Raw genomic sequence first — 20,504 nt, 5'->3', positions numbered from 1 at the left:
AAACTAACACCATATGTATCCTTACCCTTAAATAGGTATGTCTATAATGTTTTATATCCTATGAAAAATAAAAAAAACATCCTACCTTTTTTGATGAATGAGGAACAAGAGCAAGATCTTGGTTGTTCTTCATTCTCTTCCATAGAAGACGATCCCGATACGGAAATCCATTCCTGATCTCTGGGTTCAAAACCACATCTTGTTCCTGATGAAACTTTATGGAGTTTGGTAATCCATCTTCCTGCACTGCTACTCGTGTAGCTAGCTGTATATTTGTAAAGGTGATTTAATTAAATTAAAGGCAACCAATTCAATTTGAGTACAGTCAAAGGATAAATTGTTTATATCTTTTGACACTTGTTTTTATATTAAATTTTCTTTGATTTGGTAGCCACTCACCACAGTTGAAGCAACGATGGCAGATGAAGTTGAAAAATTTGCGTAAGCGGACAGTGGTAACCCTGTAGAGTGCGATGCTGCCACTGAGTGGGCAATTGGTGAGCGAGTATCGACGAACTGACGCATGAAACTGTCTCGCAATCGGGGTAGAAGAAATTCATTCGGCATCTTGGAGAGACGGACCATTTCGGGTCGATTGCTGAGATGTTAACAATGAATGAATGAATGAAGGTAGCTTGCCTTATCCTAGCATGGAGGGAAAACCACAGTGGTTATAACACAGGTGTTCAGTTTCATACACCACATGCAAGGGTTAAAAAATATGAATTAAGTTTTAAAGCAACTTACGGAAAACGTTCAAATATTCTGAGTCTGAAGGGTTGTTGTAACTCCACACTTTGTTCACTCACTTTAAGTTGTTTTAACCTCTGTAAATAAACAGCATTATAAATATTAAGTATCAAAAATAAAGTGGCAAAAAATGAAGTAAAATTGAGAGAAAACATTGAAATATTGTGAAATGATAATAGGATAAGGTTACCTACATTCTATTTTTAAATTTAATAACTTGAATGCATGTTTAGGTTTAGTTGCCCACTACAATTTTGCTAAAGTTCTATTACTGTAACTTCTGTTACTTACTGTTTAATCAGTAAAAATGAGCTTTTAATTATAGGTATTTTAATCATAAAAAAATTTCTAATTATTATAACAATTATGTATGAGAACAACAGATTTCTAAAAGATGCTTTCATTTGTTTTTACTTTATTAAACCTACAATACATTACTATAAGTTACAACAAATAAAACGAAGACATACCTTAAGATTTTCATCTAATTCCAAGTTATCAAGGATAACAGCAACAAATAAACTGATGACAACTGTTGTTACAAATAGATGGTACAAGATAAAGTAGATGGAAACCTGGGTGGGAATGTGTGGGAAATATAAACATTCACAACATAAAAATTGGTGGAATACCTTAATGTATTGTAAACTGATGTAAGCTTTTAATTTACTTAGTTTAGCTTTTGAATTATCTATAAAAATAATGCATAGACTGGTATACGCCTTGCATTTTGTATTTTCTTATGCAGCGGAACATACAAAATCAGACAAAAGTTGTGTAACAGCTAAACCATACAATATACCACATACCGGTATCCTCGTGCTATCACTGACAAGCTTCATGACCTCATGCATGACGTCGATCCAACCTTCCTGGGTCATGATTTGAAACATTGACTTAAACGCCTGATAATAAAAAATAAGAAATCGGCACGAATGGTAAGTTATGTCTAAAAATAAGGGCTTTAGCCAGCTGTACATGCCACAAGAGTGATTCAAAATTGCGTAATTGTTAGAAATGCCATGTAACTTATAAAGTAATGTCACATTGTGTATTGTAGTTACAGTCGTCTTATTACTTTAATTAAAACCAGCCAGCATTGGAGTTTACTAAGCATGTTTTACCAATAAATCCCTTTAACATTCTTAAAAATTATTTTTACAATACATATGCTTTGTAGTAGTCATAACACACTGTTTCAGACACATGATTATTATTATAAGGACTGAATATACAATTAAACACATACTAAGTTATAGGCCCGTTCTTGCCTAATTATATATGCAATTACTTTTAAACCATTACATGTAATACCCATGTATACCTACAAACAGACAAACTAATATATTAACATAGACATTACCACACATTATTGCAATACAAGAATAACCAAGTAAGGGGGTTGGGTAATGGGTCAATTGTGACCTAAATCCTAGGGCCCATGGCGTGCCACGCTGCAGGACCTCACCCACATAGAATAGAACCAAGTAAGAACACATCGATGTGACATCATACCTCTGGGAATGTTGCAAATGAATAAAGATGTTCCACATGACATAACATCTGTAGACTTATAGTTGACATGAAGGTTAGAATGCTCAGAGTAAAAACAACCAACAATCCAATCTTCTTTGCTGGTCCAAATATCTGGTAAGGTTTATACGTAAGTTGAGGTGGCTGGTTTTTAGCAGTACAACATTGTTATAGTGGTTACTGGTTACACAATAAAATTTAACATTTTTTAAACCGAAACTAAGTATTTATATAGTAGGGCAAGGATGGGACACTTTGGCAACTAATATTTTAATATCCTGATTGTGTTTTAAACAATTAACAACGGTCTATGGAAGTTGTGACGATATTGTTATATAAATCCTTGAATGTTATTTGTTTACTAGCAAATGGGACAAGAAAATAGAATGAAGGTGTCCACTCCAGCCCTATCCTACTATATTAAGAATTGGTTTGCAATGATACCTTGTAAAGAAAATTCTCCAGTGTTGGTGAAAGTTTAACAAGTCTGATGATCCTAAGTACCGGCACACTTCGTATTACATCATATGAACATGCTGTGTTAAATGTGGTGACCAAAGCAAGGAAAGCTTCGTATTTGTAGATGTTTCGCTTGAAGTAACCACGTGGGCCAAGCGTGATTACTTTAATGATGAGTTCCATGTCGAATATAACAGTGAAAAATAACTGGATAAAAATAGTGTGTTTTAAGTACAATAATAGATTTGCTTTTTGGAAAAAAAAAAAATATTTGTATGAATTTTATAAACAATAGATGTGTTAAATAGAAAAACAATATATGTATTTTATAAACAATAGATATCATATGTCTATAGAGAAAATATAGGTGGTTTATGTACAACTTTACACTCTAAAAAAACTTGTCATATAATATTAATAACATAAAAATTAAAAGGAAATAAGAAATACAAAATATACTCTAAATAAAAAATCTTATTTTTCAGTTCAAATGTTGTAGCAAATAGCACAGTAAGTTTGGTATATATATAGTTAATACATAGTTATACAAACCTCTGCTATGCTGTAGAAGTTCCACACCCTTTTATCCATGCGAGGTTGTACAGCTGATATACAAACATTTAGCACGATAACTATCAACATCATTAGGTGGAACCTGAGATTAAAATATCACAATTTTACAAAAAAATTTGGCTAAAGATTTATGGAAAATAGTATTTTTTTTTAATTTTTCAATATTTTAAATCAAGAAATAAAAAACAAACAGAATTTTTAAAGCGGAAAACTAAAAAAAGGGAATGCTAACATACATAACGTTCAGTCACCCATATTTCACCAGAGCTAAATAAAATAGCTTGTACAAACAATATATTTTACCATCTTGATCTAAGAGCTTGTCTCCACGCATCAATTGTCTTTGGATGAGATTTTTTCATATCAAAGTCAACCAAAGCCCAGTTTGTTGAACTACCTTCACTTGTTATACGCTGTATGGGGGGTAGGTTAACTCTAGGGTTGGCAAATTGAAGGTGAATATATGAATGTATTCGATTTATCCTAGAATGATGGTTTTTAAATGTGTGTTCTGTTACATACACCTTGTGCGAGAAATTTAAATTAAAATTCATTTTCACCTAATTTAACGAAATCCAGTTTTAATTATTTGAAAATACATTATTAATACATTACAGCACATAAACAATACTTTATAACAGAGTATATCACAGCAATCCTTATTGCAACTAAATTACAGCTTTACCAATCATTCCATACATAATCCAACTAATGAACAAAATCCTATTTAAAGTAGATCAATAACTCTCACCTGTGTGGCATAGGTGGTGTGGCTGCATTTTGAGTTTCCCCATAAATTATGCAGCTGAACACGAATCTCAGCCATAGTTTCAATGATTACAGCAATAAAAACATTCTGGAATACGTAATACACAATTTGAATATAGAAAAACACAAAATAATTGCTGTATGAGGTAAATTTGTGGGCCTAATGCTAATAAGACCGGTTTTAGCAGCAGTAGTGGTTTAATTTAATCGTATTTTTAGAATATTAAGAAAAGAAAATATTGTAACTACTGCTTCATATAGTAGGGTAGGGCAGACGGAACACCTTTAGCACATAATATCCAAACATGCGGATCGTGTATTAAACATTTAATAACGATCTATGGAAGTCGTGAATCGTGAGGGTACTGTTTTGTGACATATATGTATACGCTTTTTCATTTAATTAATAAACAAGAAGTCGCACAAATGTACCTTAACCAGCCACGCCAGGAAGAATATAAGCGTGACAAAGTAGAGGTAACCATGCCAATCCTGGTAGCTGTCAATATTTTTATACATAAGGAACACCCAACCTTCCTGGCTTGCAGCTTCATATACTGTCTTTATGCTGATAACTGGGGGAAAGTAAAACACATATGTTGTGTAAATATAGTAACTAGTAAGTATGTGATAAAGCATAGGTACTTGCTGTTGCTGCGTACATATACATACACCAAGTAGCCTATGTTATAAAACAGCAGTTCTAAACACACCCCTTTGAAGTTACATACCGTCAAAGTCTGTACCCCATATTTTTTGTGCCCTCTATATAAACCATGTTTGCCAGTTACATGAATAAAATAAACACATATGCTTAGGTTAGAACAATGAAATAAATGTATTGCCTGTTAAAAAGAACAGTAATTTTGTAGCGTTCTGTAAGAAATTATCATGAATTTGTTAGGACAATAAAACAAATGGGAAAATGAATCGTCTTTTCACTAAAAACAGTAATTTTGTAGCATTTTTGGTGATAAGAAACTAGCATAAAGTTGTTGGTACGTACATATGTTGTCAAATCCACTAAATCCACGTTGAATGATTGACAGCTGGAGTTCCATGCAATTAAAACCATCTGGACACATAAATTTGTCTTCGGGGGAGCAGTGAGTATCAGGAATGGCTAGGTTACTCAATGTTATGTTTCTGAAATGGTATAAAGAAACTAAGAAAGTGGTACATTAGTATATATTACGTTTTAGTGGTAAATTGCATACAATGCTTCTAGCTAAGATATGCAAAACAAAACTGAATATTGTTAAAAAAAAGTTAATACAAATAAAAATGGTATCTATTTTACTCTACAGTACTGTAGCATACTAATATTTAGCATTTTATGAGATAAAAACTATATGTTTTGCTACTTTATTTAAAGATGTCTTAAAATGTAAGGACAAAAAACTGGTGTTCATAATTAAAACTATTTAAAGCGCAGTTCATATATTGTACAATGTGGCCATTTTTAATTTGTTAGTTTAAATAAAACAAAAATTATAATAATAATGGGCCTATTTTCTGTATACTTACGTTGGATCAGTGTTATTAACAACACAGTGATGAGACATTGTACCAAACAACTGGACACCAAGAAGTCCGTATAATAAGAGGAAAAAGAGAAGGAAGAGAGTGACTCCTCCTATTTGATGACTCGCTCGACTGAAAGATTTAACATTATATACAAATCAAGTAAAAATTTCAAATAGCTCGATTTAATGTTAGACGCAAATAAAATTGATAATATTTAATTTTCGTAAAAACACATGTGGTATCAATAACTTAAAATTGAAACTTTAAATTATGTTAAAGAGCCAGATAATGTTTTTCCCAAATGTGTCTCAAACATACTTTAAACAGCATATGTTTTGTGGGTATACACTACCACACTACAATGTATAATTCAAGTCCTTACACAACAATAATCCCAATCCGTCCCGATTCGAATTGAAAAGAAAAGCAGTGTCGAAACGCTCTTAGCATGATCAATGCACGAGGTACACGTAGTAAACCAACAGGAGTTCCCACTACCACCTGTCCCCCTGCTATTTCTAAAGCCTGAAAAATTTCAATAAGAGAGTAAGATAATGATGATGTCGTCTTAGGTGAAATATATACCTCACAAAATAACTTTTTTTTTCTTAACTTTTTTTGTGTTTGTTACAGATTTTATAGCACTTAATCCTGTTAATAAGATTTTAGGTGAAATATATATCTCACAAAATACAACATTATTTTTTTGGTCTGTTAGGTGTACAGCACTTGACCCTCAAAAAAAGTTGTTTGGAAAGCTGAAACATTTACTAAGCAAAAGTATTTTATAGGCATGGATTTAAAATTTATTTGCAAATTAAAAATTATATATATTATACTATCCAGCATTTTAAAATCTTATCAGTTTTTAAAATTATTTGAATTAAACAAATGCTATAATTTTATAAATCGCATTTAATTATTTAATCGAGATAAGTTATTATGTACATTTACCTGTAAGATTATGGACAGCCAGATAAATATGACCATCACGCAGTCAAAGATGAACCATCTACTTGTACCACAAGGATTTTCACCCTTAAAAAAATCTTTGGTTAATGTCCTTTTAACTTTTAGGTTTAAAGAGACCCGAAAAGTGTGTAATTTGTTAAAGATTATAGAAATTTGTAACATGTGGTGAAACACACTTACTTTAAACATCCCATGGTTTCTAATTTTCACAATAACTTCAATTGATAATATGAAGCCAGTAACAATGTCCACGATAATCGTGATGATTTGCAGTTGAGGGAATCTCCTAAAAGTTGCAGGAGTGTTGCTGCTCACCGAGAGAAAACTAAGAATCACGCAAAGCACAAACACCCGCCTTGCACGCTGAAAAGTAAATGTAAGGTTGAAATTCTACCTGTAGAGATAAGTTATTGTGCCCACCATTGTGTTTGGCCAGTTATGTTATATGTCTATTGTGATGTCAGATTGAAAATTATTTTTGCACCTATTTTCGCTTTAAGTCACTTTTTTAACTTTGTTAGGTTGTATTATACTTGTGAGTTCTGTTATTGTTATAAACTTGCTCATATACCATATGTGATGCAAGGTACTATTTTCATGAAGTGTAATTATGTTAATACTAATAGGGCCTAGGAACACATTGTTGTATAGTTTATAGTTACCTTACCACACTCTCAGTTACAATACCGGTAAAGTTTCTACACGTTTCAAGACATACCTGTTTGTAAATCCACAAAACGCTGTGGGTTTTCTCCATTTTGTCTTCATAAACATGAGAAACTGCAACTATAATGCTCCGAGCAGCATAAACTGCAAAGAATGAACTACATTTCGCTGAAAAACGATGATCTTCGATCGTTTATTGATTTTCGCGACCATTCGAGCATGACATGCCCTGAAGTCTGTTTTGGTCCCAACTTGTCATTGCTACTACTTTGGTCAAGTCGTCCAACTAACGTAAAAGCTACTTTGTTTTTATTTGTTTCAGGAAACTTTCAGTTTCGTATTGGCGTTAAATAGTTGTTGTAATTTGTACTAATTTCAAAGTTTATGAATCAAATTTGCCTGCGGTTTGTTGAAGTAATATATGGAAAAATAAAGGAAGTAATCATATCCACAACTCGGAATAAAGTTAGTTAGTTGTGTAGTTATTTAATAACGGTAGTACATGTTTTTTTCAATTACCTATTTCTAATTTTGCTCTACTCTAACTACAGTAAACTTAGATTCTAGGATCTAAACTGCCATTGTAATATCTCTAACATGGGTAAAGAGAAACCAGGATTTCTCACTGCCAAGGCTATCGGCAACCGTATCAAATCAAAGGGACTTCAAAAGTTGCGATGGTATTGTCAAATGTGCCAAAAACAGTGCAGAGATGAGAACGGGTTTAAATGCCATTGTATGTCCGAATCACATCAGCGCCAATTGTTAATTGCTGGTGAAAATCCTGGAGCTTTTCACAGTTTCTTTTCAAGTTCCTTTTTCAAAGACTTTATGCAACTTTTGAAAACACGTTTCGGGACTAAAAGAGTTCATAACAATATTGTGTATAACGAGTATATTTCCCATAAAGAACACATTCATATGAACGCTACAAAATGGGTGACGTTAACTGCCTTCACAAAATGGTTGGGTAGAGAGGGACACTGTAAAGTGGATCAAACGGAAAAGGGTTGGTTCATACAATACATTGATAGAGACCCATTGGTGCTGGCCAGACAGAAAGAACTTGATAAACAAAAGCAAAGGGAGAGAGATGATGATGAAAGACAAGCAAAAGCAATTGAAGAAATGGTTAAAAGAGGACAAGATACTGCTAAGGATTCAGACTCCGGAAAATTTACTGAGTTGGTTCGGAATGATGAGGAAAAAATTGCAATAAATCTGCAAATGAATTCCGAGCCAAAAGCTGCCACATCTTCACAGCTTGCACCTCGTGTCAGCTTATCCAGTTTGGTCGGCAAGAGGAAACAGCCAAGCTCATCCGGCTTTAAACCTAGCAAGAGATCAAAGTCTGCACTGGATGAAATCATTGCAGCTGAGGAGGGAAGAAAGAAGCAGAAGTTACACACTGAACACTGGCTTGCTAAAAATATAGTTGTGAAAATAATCACTAAACGACTCGGCGATAAATACTTTAAGAAAAAAGCTGTTGTAAAAGAAGTACAGGATAAGTTCACTGCCATTGTGAAGATGATTGACAGCGGAGATCAAGTTAAATTTGACCAAACTCATTTGGAAACTGTCATTCCATCGATTGGTAAAACTGTTCTTATTGTAAATGGGGGTTACAGGGATTGTGTGGCAACACTGGAGAAAATAGATACAAGTAAATTCAGCGCAACACTTAAAATAACTGAAGGACCATTGAATGGTAGAATTGTTGAAGATGTCAAATATGAAGACTTTTCTAAAAAGTTTGACCAATCCTGATTTAAAACAACGTTTTTTTATGCTGAATGTTTGGCTAGTCCATGCAAATGCTTGGACATTTTTATGTACCATTTACCATTACTTAGTTCTTAAAAGTGTGTTATGTGAGCAATTCAATACAAACATGTATACTTGTATAGTGCATCTGATACAGGTTGTGTATGTGAGTAACTAAAACAGTTTAGTTTAATGTGTATCAGCACCCACAGCATGTCTATCACTATGTGTTACCCTGAAAGTCTAGAACCAATTAAAAGTGTGCATACAAACACATGTTTGGTAATAATTAGAGTAGTCTCATCATATAAAATCTCTTTTATTCTTCAGTGCATTTTTTATTATTTGTTTTAAAAAAATATAAAAAGTCATTTGCCATTAATCTCTGGTATAAACCGTAAAATGAAAATAATTCAATGTTAATTACTTAAAACGTTTCTTATTACTGCAGTGTGGCTTAAACAGGACATGACAAGAGATGCGCCTCAGTAAAGAAAGTTTCAATTCTACCCTGAGGGCACTTTGTGTTACGCTATGTAGTGCGTGGGAAGTATTATTGACATACACCAACGCAAATTTTTGCAAGTTTAGGCATTAAATGTCAGTAGCTAGCGATTGAACAGCAGCTCAAAAACAGAAAATTAGAAATGAGTAGACGAATTGCATTAATAATCGTTGCCTTCTTAACTTTGAAATGGTGCAACGGTTCAGGGCCAGAGTATATTTCATACGATTCGTGCAATGTTACAGCTACGTGCGGTAATGCTATTACGTCGATCAATATGGTAAGTGTAATTTAAAATATTTATTTTATGTTAAAGTTTCTTTATGTGTAGTTGAGTGTCCCGACGACAGATGAGCATTCAAGCAGGCGGCTGCTGGACGTTATTAGTAAGTATGGTAGGGTGGGGTAAGATGGGACACGTTTTTATTTTATTTTTTTCATCCTGTTCGGTAGTAAACAAAAAATATTCACAGAATTATATTTAGATGCTAACAATGTCCCAGCGTACCCCACAGTACTATATATTGCAAAAGATATGTTTCTATGACAAATACAGGCGAAATAAATTCACTGGAAATGAAGATTACTGCCTTCGATGATCGTTTTGCAACATCGGTGCACCAACAAAGTAATTTTACTGCCTGTTACCCTAATTCGGCTCTAACTTATATAGTAGGCTGGGGAAAGATGGAACACCTTTTCATTCTATGTTTCGTCCCATTTGGTAGTGAAAAGGATCATTTAAAGAATTATAAAACCGTATCCTCACTCCTCCCATGGACCGTTGTTATAATTGTTTAAAACACGATCAGGATGTTTAGAGATTATGTGCTAAATGTGTCCTGTCTTCCCCACCCTACTATATAACACTAAACACTTACTATACATTTTAGATGGTATAATCGTTGGTGAAAACAACAACATGGCTGAAATTGAAAGTAAGATTTGTATTTTTTGTTTATAAATATCGATTCTAAAGTTTCAATTGAATTTTCCTATAGGAAGATTGCCAAGAATTGAACGGTATCTGGTGTCAGAACCTGGTTCGCTACGTTTGCACTTACGAAGTAAGAATAAACTGCTTGGAATGTTACTATAACGTGTGTGAATATATAGTGCTGTGGGATACGATAAGATAACGTTAGCACCTATAGGCTAAATTCCACCCCAAAATCATATTTTGAACAATTAACAGCGCTGTTTAGAATCGTTAGGCTACGGTTATATAATTCTGTAAATATTCTTAGTTTGCTTCGGTTTGCAAATGGAGTGAGAAAACAAAATGAAAACCTCAAGTACTCTTCTTTGTCCTCAGATGGTTGGTTTGATCCGAACAACGGATACGAATATTTAATCCCGAAAGAATATTTGGCGTTTAATTACGACGATGCGAGAAACATTTGTATCAATCAATTCCATTCGAAAATAGCAACAGTTGGAATGCGACAACAGAATACGCGTTTGTAAGTATTTAACTCTTTTCAAATAACTTTTGCATGTATATTGGTGAACAATTGCCTCCTAAACTCACATTTTATACGGGTTCGAGGCTCGACGCTGTTGTTGGCGTATATGTCCTTGGAAAAGACACTTGGAACACCCATATTAAAATTACTGTCAGTGTACCGCATTGCTAGGATAAAAAGATATATTCATTCATCCTCTAAAACATGTCCACAGTTTACTTCGGAGTTACTTCCACCGTGTTCAAGTTATTTACTTTGGTTTGACCGACCGGGTACAAGAAGGACGTTGGGTGTGGGACGATGGTGAAGAACTGCAACCTGACCAATCTAACTGGAGAAGTGGGGAACCTAACAATCTCAATTATGATTACACGGGTCATGGGGAAGACTGTGCTTTCATTGCACCAAGGCCAGAATATCAATGGAATGACAGCCCTTGTGGAACTCCTGGTTTCGTGTTGTGCGAGCGGCCGATTCAGTATCAAAAATAGTAAACCAAATAAAAAGCGGCCTTTGCAATCGGAAACTGACTTCATAGCAAATAATTAAAACGACCGAAAATTATTTTAACGGAATTAATTTTAAGTTTGTGATTTTAATAAAATTTAAACAAAATGACGATTAAGAATGTTCCAAAAGTAGCAATATCATTATTCTTTCTTTATTTATATAAACAAAAGGTTAAGCGGCAATACATATACAATAACATTCCTTAAAAAAAAGCAAGTCAAAAATTATGGAACACTTTTCCACACCCGCACCTGCTGTAGTATGATAAGATAATCTGAGAAAATAAACAAAGAAATTGCCATCGACGAACAAGATTGCTAAAGACGAATCTTTGAAATTGCGTTCGCTCGTCGTTCAGTGTTTTGAAACAAAGCTCGTATGAGGCTTTTCATCTCAGCTACAGTAAAAGCCATGGAAAGAGGTCCTTTACCCTCAGCCCACCTAATAAAAATTAAATGTTGTCAGTGTCAATGCAATGCCATTAATGTTATAAGATTACCAGTTATTAGTTTGGAAAGTTAAGAATGACCAATACATTGGTCTTTTGTTTTTTTAATTTTCTAACAAAATTTGGGATGAGTTAAAATATACTTACAGCTATAGTCATTTTTTTCACACAGAGCACCTTGTTGATTAATTTGACAATGTAATATACTTTGACACATAACAGCAGGGTAAAAGTGGTTTTTACATTTAAAACTAGGGTGCTTGGTACCCCAAACATTAGGCCTATTGCTTAATACAGGTGTTTTGAAACACTGTTCTCAGTTATACATTTGTAAGTATAAGTCTGTCGAAAAACAATACTAAATCTATGTATATACCGGTCAACTATTTTGGTCATGCTCGAATCAAGAACAAATATTATCTCATTCAGTCGTTGCCATTTCTTAACTTCACGTTGCCACGGTGTGGCAGAGTCTTCCGCCTCAGCGGGTTGCTCGTCGTCTTCGTCTTGTTGTTTAAATACGAGCGGGACCTGGTCTTGCATCAAGTGACATATCTACCCATAAACGTGGGTTATTTTTAAGGGTGAAATTAGAACAGTGGAATGTATAATGGTCATAATAGCAAGCAAACTTAATTTAGCATTCATTTTTAAATAAAGGAAAATAAAATAAAGTAACAGATAAAAAGAAACAAAGTATATTAATTGCCGCTTCATTTGCGAAAATCTTTCTCTTCGTTGTTTTAAATAATTTGAACTCTACATATAATTTTTAAAAACAATTAAGCATTATATAAATACAGATTACAGATAATGACTTTAACATGAGATACACTCTACAGCACAGGCGACAACATGTACTCCTGGACCAATTCCAATAAACCAAACATTTCTTACCATTTTAAGTTGAATTGAATCATCAGACGAAATATCCTCCATAGAGCAAATGCTTGAAACTATTTCAGATATGGCAGTGTCTGTAAGCAAAGCTAAGCTCCTTTGAAGTATGTTTGATGGGAAAACACCTTTCCATACCTTACGTAGGTGCTGCAACTGGTGTAGTGTCTGTGTATGTACAGAATTTAGTAGGGGTATTGAAAAGATGATATTATAGTATATATATATTATAAGTAGAAATTATAATAGGGGTATTAAAAAGTGTGCACAACATTTTTTTTAGCAGGAAACATTTCTAAAACGACTAGAATAGTAAAAAAAGAAACACAAATATGAAGTAAAACAACCCATTTATTTTGTTTTGTTTTTTTTTTCAGGATCTTTTTTCAAGCAAAATTGTTTTTATTCAGAGTGTACTAAATTCTAAGAATTTGACAGCCATGTGGCAAAAATTTTAATTTAAGCTCACTATATTAAAATAATGAATAACTTAATTTAAAAAAAAAATAATATTCATATATTTGTTATGACACACAATATTGTAAAAAATGGAATTTGCGTAAACAGAATATTGTAGTACCTGTTTAACAGTTCGTTCAGCAGCTGAATATTTACTGAGTTTAGCATCCATACCAGAGTTGAAATTACGTAACGGAGCCAAACTTTCCATGATCTGATCTCGTTGCCTTCTTAATTGAGCCAAGTGTAACTCGTCACCTGATGCAAAATTACATTGGTGAGTTACATTATAAAGTAGTTTTAAAGAAATTATGAGTCTAAATTGGTTGAGGTGGAAAAAAATAAAGCTTGTGAGAGAAATAAAAATTTGAATAATTATAAATAGCATCACACTTGCTCAACAAGTTTTAAATACAGTCAGCTTTGGGTATGTTTTAAACAAAATAATTCTTTTTAAACATAATTTGCAATAAAAAATATAAGATAGAGTGATTCCATTTTTACACTACAGCCTGCCTACACAATTCCAATCTAAAACACATTACACATACAATCCATCAGCCCAGCGGTTAAGAATAAAACTATACAGCATATCCCACCTATGCTCCTTAGTCTTGGCACAAGTTGTACAAATAGAAGATTCTTCCCGTCTAATTTTGACTTAAGTTTGTTGGTGAACTGATGACCCATAGTAAGCAGATGATGTGATAGGAACCAACAATCATTATGAAACACAGCAGTGATGTGAGGAACACTAGACAACTTCTCTCTTTGTTTTTATATAAAAAACACAAATGCAAATAAGCAAAATTAAAAAAAAACAAATTCAATAAAAAAGTTTAAATAAAAGCAATTTAAAAAATAAAATGGATTTGGCAATATTGGAACAAATACAAGAATAGCTTTGGCTTTTTGTCGTGAACTTATAACTTTTCCATTGCTTTTTCATTTTCAAAAACAGCTTTCTGAAATTTGTTTTGTTGGGTTGTGTTTTTGTTTGTATCACTTTGTACATATTAAAAATAAAGGAAAAAAGTATTCACTTACTTGTGATAAATAGGCACAACTGCCATGTATAATTCAAATATCTGTTCAGTGGTGAATACAAGTTTCAAGGCCCTGTGAACATAAGAAACAAATGAACATTTTGCAAAAAAACTTATACTTTACACGTCAATTATTTGATTCTACTTGCTGTTTAAAACAGTAAATAAATGTGTTTTTTTGTGTTTTAAGTAAAATATAAAATACTTCTATTTATGACTAATCATTCTAGTTTATAGAATGTTTTTTTAAAATTCAGACAGATAAGAAAAAAAGAGATAACAAAAATGTAGAAATAGGTAAAACTTTGATTTTTGAAGATACACCAGATAACAAGTGAAATATTGATTTACTATTAAGTCTAACATTAAAAGTGCGTTGGACTTAAATTTCAGTTAAAACGTGAGGTCTGGACAAAAAAGAAGGTAAAAACTACATCACACAACCTACGTTTGGTCCGATGATTTAGTAGCTTCACACAGAGTAGTGTATGCAAGTTTCAATATCGACTTGGCAGATTTGCTTACTCTACATCTGAAATAAATTAGACATACTTTAAAAAAAGTGCAGAAGATATTACAATACATATTTATCCCATCATTTTACACCATTGGCTTCCGGTAAAAAGTTATTTTATTGCATCAACATTTTATCAGCCACTGGCGAGAAATTATCAGGATCACCAGTTTATTTTATTGGAAGAGCTGTTTCTAATACTATTTTCTAGTAAAGGGTTTTTTATGTCTCGTAGCAACAGCAGCAAAAATAGGATATTTTAACTAAAATGCAGTAAAGCAATAAAGCATATACCAGCTGCAATCCAGGAAAGCAAATACAACAAATGTATTGTAGTAAAGTATATACCAGTTTTAAGTGAAATGTAAATTTAAATGAAGAAAAAACAAACATATACAATTGTACTGCATTAAGCCATGCTGTGTATTAACCTTGGAAGACATAAGGTGTTATCAGACAGTGGGTGTTCTGGTTTCCAAAACAATTCCTTTCCTCGTTCAATAAATTCCGGTTCTTTCTTTATATTAACAGCTTCGCGAACTTTATTATAAGCATCACCTGTTAGCTCAGCTTTTCTTTCGTTGTCATTTATCTATGAACATGATATTATAAGTGAATAAAACAATTTAAATATTTTTGAAAACTGCTTACTTACCCAAATGGGTATTACCAAATTGTTTCGGTAAAGATGGGAAATTACAATATGATAAATGAATATATATTTCTTAAAATAAAAATTATTAAATTTTTATTACATTTCAAAGGTTGTTAATTTTAGTCTAATGCTTTGTATTAGAAATGTGTAACAGTCCTTACAGTCGCAATTCAGAATTATAAAAAATTAAATAAAAACAATACAAAATTGTTTTTTTTTAACCAATATAATAGGCCGAAACATTGAATGGCATGTTGATATATATGTATATACCTCCTCAGTATCATGCAAGTCCAACTTCATCAGTCTTCTTGCTTCAGCTAATATATCAATACTTCGTCGAGATGCGAAGTGTATGTGAATATCAGCAACATATGAAATAAGATCTAAAAATAGATTTGAATATTTGAAACATTGTTTTTCCCCAAACTGCATGAATCAATTACCGGATTTTTCAACAGAAGGCGGAAGAAATTTAATTTTCCTCAAAGAAGCATCAAATTTGTTCACACATTCTGTAACCTATAAATTATTAATACAAAAAATGTCACTTGAAAATTAGGATTTTTAAAAATGTCCTGAAAAAAAATATTATAAATATATTATATATATATTTATAAAAATGTCACCTAAAAATGAAGATTTTAAATCAATCTAAACACTGATACATGAATATTTTTTAGTGTTTCTACAATATCTGAAACTTTCTATATTTTAATGAAATAGACATTAAAACTACCTGATGATAATTATCCAATCCCTCCTTTGTTTTTGGAACTGTCTTTGGCAAACATTGATCAACGATCAACTTTATTGTTTCCTTAAAAACGAAGGAAGAAAATATTTCCATGACAACTGCATCTAAAAAAATAAGAGAGAAAAGTTTAAAAATTGCCAAATATATTTTAAAAAATGCTTTATGTGCAAATTCAACAGAACTACAGGTTTTTAAAGTCAATTATAAATACATTATGTACAACTTGATTAAAACTCAACAGCTTTCTGTTTTTCATTGTTTTTCAAAATATTAGCATCCTGTCTTTGATGTAATTTCTAATCAAACAAGAGCTACATAGATCTTACCCTTTTCAGGCTCAAGTTTTAGCTTTAACAAATTGTCGTACAAGAATTGCAGGAACTTGAGAACGTTGGTAAATATTTCATCATGGTTACATACCTGGATTAAAAAGTTACGACATGGTTCAGTGCAGTTAATATTTAAGTAATTGTTAGTAACAGTGTGGATATAGAAAATTATAAAGTAATATCTAAAGTTATTTTACATTTAAAACAAATGTTGGGCCCATTCTTTTAGTTTATTTTTAACAGTAAGTATTTATTTCAACACTTACTTAATTTCAAAAGCAATTAGCATAACTAGATTTGTAGAAGATGCTACAACCAAGTTTATTTGATGTTTAGCACAGTGCACAGTACATATGTTTAGAGGAAAATTATACAAACTTCTTTTTCTTCCCTGTTTTCATCCTCAGCCCCATCACAGTTATTCAACATCACACTAGCAGTGCCAGAGTTCTGTTTCACATTTACATCACAACCAGGATTTAATATACAAGGTTTTATCATATGCTCAATGCAATGCTTTGCTGAAAAGAAAAAAAAATTAACAACAGCTGTTAGGAGCAGGGGCGTATCCAGGAATTAAAAAAGGGGGGGGTCTGCAAGTTGTGCTTAGAAAATAAACGCGTATAAAATGTAACGTGTTTGATAAAATCATACCTTGACTGACATAAATAATAATGCTCATAATAGAAACACGTAAGATTGGTTTTAAACTACAATAATATGATTTCTTTACTATTTTTTAAGAGAAGGTGTCCTAATTTTACAAAAATAAATTAACTTTTTTGAAAAATAATATTTGAAGGGTGGGGGGCCCGGACACTTAGCGAGCCCGAGCTTATACAACTTCCACACATTCCTATTACTTACCCAGCTTTTCCACTTTGTATGTGAGAGTTCCACAAACATAAAGTGCATAAATTACATCTTGAGAACTTAATGATTGGTTTTGACTGAAAGAGATTGTTAACTTCGGACTTCTTGTCATGTCACCATTATCTGAAACAAAATTGATTGTTCTTTATATCAGTGGTTCCCAACTCGTTTTTAAGGCGACCCATTTTAAAAATAAATTCACTTCGGTAAAATCTTGCGACCCAAGCATATTGTCGTAAAATTTTAAAAGCCATACAAGATTGCATTGCAAACGGGTAATCCTTTAGCTGGTGGTCAGTGACAATTTTGGTTTCTAAATGTCTTATAGACCTTACTGATACCCACTGTTTAATTATTTTTGAAAAAAAAATCGGGTGTTCGTGTCTAAAATTAACTTTAAAAAATGCGCGAAAACATGCTTCGTCACCGTAATTTGCCTGATCTGTGTAAGGTTAACGCTTTATTACGTCACATTAGCGGTATGTTACGTCACAATAGTGATATATTACGTATGTTACAGTACGTTATAATCCTGTTTTCGCAGTGTTTTATGTTAGTTAAAGCCCTGCTTAATCCAGCCCTAACTCTTAACCCCTAACTCCCAACCACTAACTCCTAACAAGCAGCACTGCAAAAGCATTAACTTTTTCAGAAAATAATATGTTTATCAAATCACTAATGAGCTATAGCTGTGCTCGCTGGCTATCGGTGAGTTTTGGCGTTGCTTTACGCGCGTACAAAGAATTTTTTGCAAACATTTGTATACTTTACTTAAAAAGCAAATATCCAAACAGTTTTCAAGCACCTGCAGGCTAAAAAATCAAGGCAAGTTACATTTAATTTAAACGCAACTATGACAAACTGACAAAACCAAACGACCCAAAAAAATTATCAGGCGACCCAACTTTGGGTCGCGCCCCACGTGTTGGGAACCACGGCTTTATATCATTGAATAGTGCAACGAAATACATCTGAAAACATTTTCAACTTATCAAATGCTTTGATAAAGTAAAAATAAATAAGCAAATACAAGGGCACCTATACTAGCGTATAATTGTAATTTCTACAAACAGAATATCCTAGGCTAGAACTGCCTACCCTGCCACTCCAGGTTTGGCACCTATGATATAGCCAATACTATAGTTGGTTAAAACAACAGCCTACGAATAAACAAATGTAACTCCGAAAATCCATTATACCAGTGCTTTCCAATTATAAAAAACAACATTTCAACCTCCTGGCAGCTCCCATAAAACAGAATCTCTCCAAGCTTCATCAAGTGTGTAAAGAATTTGTTCTTTACAAAGATGATATTCCACCTTTAGTGCTTTGTATATTTGACTTTCAACCATCTTCATACCATTTGCTGATTCAATACACTGTTTTACCTGATGTGGAACAATAATGAATTAAGAAAGCTAGACATGTTTGCTTTAAAATACACCAGTATTTCTTCAACTGACGAAGGGACCGAAACTGTTGATATATATATATAGAAAACCACAACAAGTGTGTGTTTGTTTAAAAAGTAGGCCTTTTAGCTGCGAATTACAGATTTTATTACAAAAATATAAAAAATAAAAATCACCTTTTCCAATTTAATGCTGGCTTGAAGAAGGTTCTTGTGTTTTACATCCAATTCATGATTTCTAAAGTAAAAGTACGCAAAGTTCAACTTTTCAAGCACTTGCACTAACTCCACAGTCTTAGAATGTTCTTTTGCAAGTTGGTCAAACTTTTTTGTTGTATCTGGAATCTGATCTTGTACCTGTAAGTGAATGAATGAATGTATGTAAACTTATTTATCCTTGTGTGGGAGGTCATTCAGGTCAACAACAGCTGTTATAATACAGTTGTTCTGTTTTATTATGGTCTTGATTGTTTCTTATTTTTTTATATTTTGTTTCTAAAGCACAATTATATAACACAAACCATAGTTTCAAGTGATTTTTCCAATCTGTGTGCTTCATCACGAATTTCTGTCAACTTTGCATTCGTATCTTCACACGATTCTCGTAAAGATGAAAAATTGCAAAATTCCTCCTCAATACATTCACTCAACTCCCTCTAAAATTAATTAGTATTAGTTCACTGTCTACAATTATTAAACCCCAAACTTAGTACAGTCAAGCTGTTTTAAAATGCAAAACTGAATACCTTCGTATCAAATGCACGGGCCGCTAGTTTAGATATTTTCACATTCCAATCGTCTTTTGCCAACTTTCCTGCGCTGGCCAGAGCTTCAGTTACTAGGGAACTCATCGCTGGATAAATACTGGAAGACCGTTATGCTGTTACGTGTGAACTAAATTATAAATCAGTACTTTATTGGAAATTCGCGCAATTTACATAAAAAGTATTTTTACCCGCACGATGGCGTGCTTAATATATTTTTTAGCTAGGGTATAATCTCTGCTTTTGTGTTATTATATGTATGTTTAAACAAAAGTGTGTAAAGTAAATTGAAAATTCTGATGATACAATCATGTTTATTCCATTTATCGTAACCACCCGGGAAGCAGAAGGAATATGATTCAGGACTTGACAAAAAGCGAGATGAACATACTTGATTTTAGGTCCAGACAACTAACCATCTGGAGAAATTTTCTTTCGAACAAATCAAACTTAGGTAACAGCTACTTCACAAATTTAGTCTTGTGTACTCAACAATCGTTCTTTCCAGAAAAATTTACAAACGATGCTCGAAAATCCTACGCATTTTTATCAACAGCCGCGACAGAAATCTTCAACGCGGCAAGAAATTCCATTCGCGATCAATGGTTATAACGTGAAATCGTGTTGTTTTAGTCACAAGCGCATTCTCTCTGAGCTCGCGTCCATTTTCAGCCAGTCAACCCACAGCTTAATTAGATTAGTTACCGAGTAACAACCTTCGTATTGCCAATTTGTGTATGACGCTATGCTCCTTATTCTGAATGAGGTCACGCCTGAACATTTCAGATATTATGAATGGCAGAGCCTTTTTGAAGAACAAATTTAAAACCAGCATGTCTATTGCGTAATACAGAA

At 32.9% G+C, this 20,504-nt stretch overlaps 4 protein-coding genes across 5 annotated transcripts in view; 2 read left to right on the top strand and 2 right to left on the bottom strand.

Moving 5' to 3' along the window:
- LOC149738978 (sodium leak channel NALCN-like) overlaps window positions 1–7,572 on the bottom strand; it is a 30,596-nt gene extending 23,024 nt beyond the window's left edge. Inside the window, exons 1-17 of one of the 2 annotated variants that reach the window (XM_089875606.1) lie at window positions 7,301–7,572; window positions 6,763–6,945; window positions 6,565–6,648; window positions 5,993–6,135; window positions 5,611–5,739; window positions 5,090–5,229; window positions 4,516–4,658; window positions 4,067–4,171; window positions 3,619–3,728; window positions 3,295–3,397; window positions 2,728–2,949; window positions 2,266–2,397; window positions 1,560–1,655; window positions 1,221–1,325; window positions 748–827; window positions 400–598; window positions 86–265 (exon numbers count right to left, since the gene is read on the bottom strand). In XM_089875606.1, the coding sequence (XP_089731732.1) occupies window positions 86–265; window positions 400–598; window positions 748–827; window positions 1,221–1,325; window positions 1,560–1,655; window positions 2,266–2,397; window positions 2,728–2,949; window positions 3,295–3,397; window positions 3,619–3,728; window positions 4,067–4,171; window positions 4,516–4,658; window positions 5,090–5,229; window positions 5,611–5,739; window positions 5,993–6,135; window positions 6,565–6,648; window positions 6,763–6,945; window positions 7,301–7,339 (2,193 nt within the window). In that variant the 5' untranslated portion in view covers window positions 7,340–7,572. The remainder of the gene's footprint in view (window positions 1–85; window positions 266–399; window positions 599–747; window positions 828–1,220; window positions 1,326–1,559; window positions 1,656–2,265; window positions 2,398–2,727; window positions 2,950–3,294; window positions 3,398–3,618; window positions 3,729–4,066; window positions 4,172–4,515; window positions 4,659–5,089; window positions 5,230–5,610; window positions 5,740–5,992; window positions 6,136–6,564; window positions 6,649–6,762; window positions 6,946–7,300) is intronic. The other variant, XM_089875605.1, reaches the window with a different exon arrangement.
- Window positions 7,573–7,709: 137 nt separating this feature from the next.
- Window positions 7,710–9,438, top strand: LOC149738977 (DNA/RNA-binding protein KIN17-like). The gene has a single exon (XM_089875625.1). It carries the CDS (start codon window positions 7,846–7,848, stop codon window positions 9,016–9,018), a length of 1,173 nt encoding a protein of 390 aa, XP_089731751.1. The 5' UTR covers window positions 7,710–7,845; the 3' UTR covers window positions 9,019–9,438.
- A 101-nt stretch (window positions 9,439–9,539) lies between these two features.
- LOC149738976 (uncharacterized) lies at window positions 9,540–11,604 on the top strand. The gene is made up of 7 exons (XM_089875635.1): window positions 9,540–9,800; window positions 9,852–9,906; window positions 10,077–10,148; window positions 10,414–10,458; window positions 10,522–10,587; window positions 10,836–10,983; window positions 11,201–11,604. Exons 1-7 carry the CDS (start codon window positions 9,663–9,665, stop codon window positions 11,475–11,477), a joined length of 801 nt encoding a protein of 266 aa, XP_089731761.1. The 5' UTR covers window positions 9,540–9,662; the 3' UTR covers window positions 11,478–11,604.
- Window positions 11,605–11,625: 21 nt separating this feature from the next.
- On the bottom strand, window positions 11,626–19,818 carry LOC149738975 (centromere/kinetochore protein zw10 homolog). Its single transcript, XM_089875608.1, has 18 exons — window positions 19,632–19,818; window positions 19,407–19,541; window positions 19,063–19,242; window positions 18,709–18,862; window positions 17,469–17,597; window positions 16,980–17,122; window positions 16,599–16,692; window positions 16,255–16,376; window positions 15,962–16,037; window positions 15,789–15,901; window positions 15,292–15,452; window positions 14,795–14,878; window positions 14,348–14,419; window positions 13,900–14,069; window positions 13,422–13,558; window positions 12,842–13,009; window positions 12,321–12,499; window positions 11,626–11,937 (listed from the first exon to the last, which is right to left on the bottom strand). The coding sequence occupies exons 1-18, from the start codon at window positions 19,734–19,736 to the stop codon at window positions 11,814–11,816; spliced, it is 2,346 nt and encodes a 781-aa protein (XP_089731734.1). The 5' UTR covers window positions 19,737–19,818; the 3' UTR covers window positions 11,626–11,813.
- Window positions 19,819–20,504: the final 686 nt, after the last annotated feature.

This window comes from Ciona robusta, chromosome 3 (assembly GCF_009617815.1).
Source record: "Ciona robusta chromosome 3, ASM961781v2".
Classification (NCBI taxonomy): domain Eukaryota; kingdom Metazoa; phylum Chordata; class Ascidiacea; order Phlebobranchia; family Cionidae; genus Ciona; species Ciona robusta.
This window is presented reverse-complemented; position numbering and strand designations above follow the sequence as displayed.

What these genes read in the sequence shown, in the direction of transcription:
- LOC149738977 (XM_089875625.1), top strand. Translation starts at nt 7,846, where the DNA reads ATGGGTAAAGAGAAACCAGGATTTCTCACTGCCAAGGCTATCGGCAAC.
- LOC149738976 (XM_089875635.1), top strand. Translation starts at nt 9,663, where the DNA reads ATGAGTAGACGAATTGCATTAATAATCGTTGCCTTCTTAACTTTGAAA. An exon ending in CTATTACGTCGATCAATATG is followed by an intron (nt 9,801 to 9,851) that starts GTAAGTGTAATT and finishes CTTTATGTGTAG; the next exon opens with TTGAGTGTCCCGACGACAGA. An exon ending in GCGGCTGCTGGACGTTATTA is followed by an intron (nt 9,907 to 10,076) that starts GTAAGTATGGTA and finishes TGACAAATACAG; the next exon opens with GCGAAATAAATTCACTGGAA.
- LOC149738975 (XM_089875608.1), bottom strand. Translation starts at nt 19,736, where the DNA reads ATGAGTTCCCTAGTAACTGAAGCTCTGGCCAGCGCAGGAAAGTTGGCA. An exon ending in TTTATGGGAGCTGCCAGGAG is followed by an intron (nt 17,598 to 18,708) that starts GTTGAAATGTTG and finishes ATTTTGTTTCAG; the next exon opens with ATAATGGTGACATGACAAGA. An exon ending in ACTTGCATGATACTGAGGAG is followed by an intron (nt 15,453 to 15,788) that starts GTATATACATAT and finishes TCATGTTCATAG; the next exon opens with ATAAATGACAACGAAAGAAA.